General features: G+C 62.7%; 1 protein-coding gene across 1 annotated transcript in view; it reads left to right on the top strand.

Moving 5' to 3' along the window:
- MNEG_1072 (cystathionine gamma-synthase) overlaps positions 1 to 1,265 on the top strand; it is a gene marked incomplete at both ends in the record, with an annotated part of 10,434 nt that overhangs the window by 6,001 nt on the left and 3,168 nt on the right. The window contains one exon of the mRNA XM_014050445.1: positions 754 to 814. Coding sequence (XP_013905899.1) covers positions 754 to 814 — 61 coding nt within the window. The remainder of the gene's footprint in view (positions 1 to 753; positions 815 to 1,265) is intronic.

Genomic DNA, 1,265 nt, shown 5'->3' with positions numbered 1-1,265 from the left:
GCGCTGATCCCCAGCCTCGTCTAGGCGTCTAAACCAAGCGGCAGGTCAACCCCGAAGAGCACATCTGGTGATGAGCGTCATTTTTACTAGCTTTGGTAGGGCTGCCTCTGCACCCGGGCCACGGCTTCTGAATTGCGAAGCCGGCCGGCCTGCGGCAAGACTGCGGGACAGCAGAACGACACGCGAGCTGGCTAGCCAGGCGGCACACGCCAGCGCAATTGCGAGGGACCCTCCCTGCCGCCCGTCCCCCCTGCCGCTGCGCCCTTTGCCTTCCTAGGGGCGGGGTCTCGTCAGCAGGCACGCACCCGCCAGGGCCCTGGAAGCCGGTTGGCCTGGGTAAGGGCGGCTGGCGCACGCCCGCCGATTGGCACAGCTTTCTGGGCGCAGACGCGCCATGTTTGCAGTGGCTGTTGCTCGCCCACCATGGCCAGCATGCACAAGGGCTTGAGCATACACTTGAGAGTAACAGTGCTAGAGTGTCCTGAGGCCACGGGTCTGAAGTGGGTGTGGCCGAAAGAGCCTACTTGCACCTGCTGAGTCAGGGGGAGCGCAGGATCACAGGGCACTATGATTGGCGCGGTTTCTTGTGCACCCATGTGGAAGTCCTCATTGTGGTTCGAGGCCTGCAAGGGCGATAAAGATCGCCGCATAGCCAGGTGCAGCTCACGGGCTGGTCGGAGAAGGCATCGTTTGAGTGATGTCAGCCCGTCTCTGGCGGCGGCTGTCTGCGTGCTGCTCTGACACGTGGAACAGCACCACTATGCTGCACTTTGATTTCTCAATTGCATTCTCAAACATCCGCAACTTGTGCCAGGTGCCGCGGAGCGATGAGAGGGGTTTGGACTCTGGATCAGGTCGGGTGCCGAACGGTTCTCCTCGATGCATGGGGCTCGAAATTTCAAAGGCATATCAGAAACGTATTTGGAGTCGTTGATTAGCGATTCCCCTGTCCCACACGCGCAGCTCGTGCACGCGTGCAGCACTGCACCCACGGCTCTGCCACCAGTCTCCTTGTCGCGTACAGGGGCATGCACAACACTATGAAGCACGCGTGTGCTTGTGCACCCCGCGAGCTGGGCGCCACTGCGAGCGCGCGCACTCCAAGGCCAGCTTCGCTGAGGGCTTCCAGGCTGCTGGGCACCACCCTGGCCGTCAGGAACCCGCGTTTCAATAAGCAGAGGCCGTCATGTGTGACCGCCGCTGTCCGTGACGTCGCCGCGTCTGCGGCGGCCGCCGCCGCCCCGCCTGTCTCCACGTCAAACGGC

The sequence above is a fragment of the Monoraphidium neglectum genome (genome assembly GCF_000611645.1).
Source record: "Monoraphidium neglectum strain SAG 48.87 unplaced genomic scaffold scaffold00101, whole genome shotgun sequence".
NCBI lineage: Eukaryota > Viridiplantae > Chlorophyta > Chlorophyceae > Sphaeropleales > Selenastraceae > Monoraphidium > Monoraphidium neglectum.
Note: the sequence above shows the minus strand (reverse complement) of the source record. Positions and strands in the feature narration are given on the sequence as shown.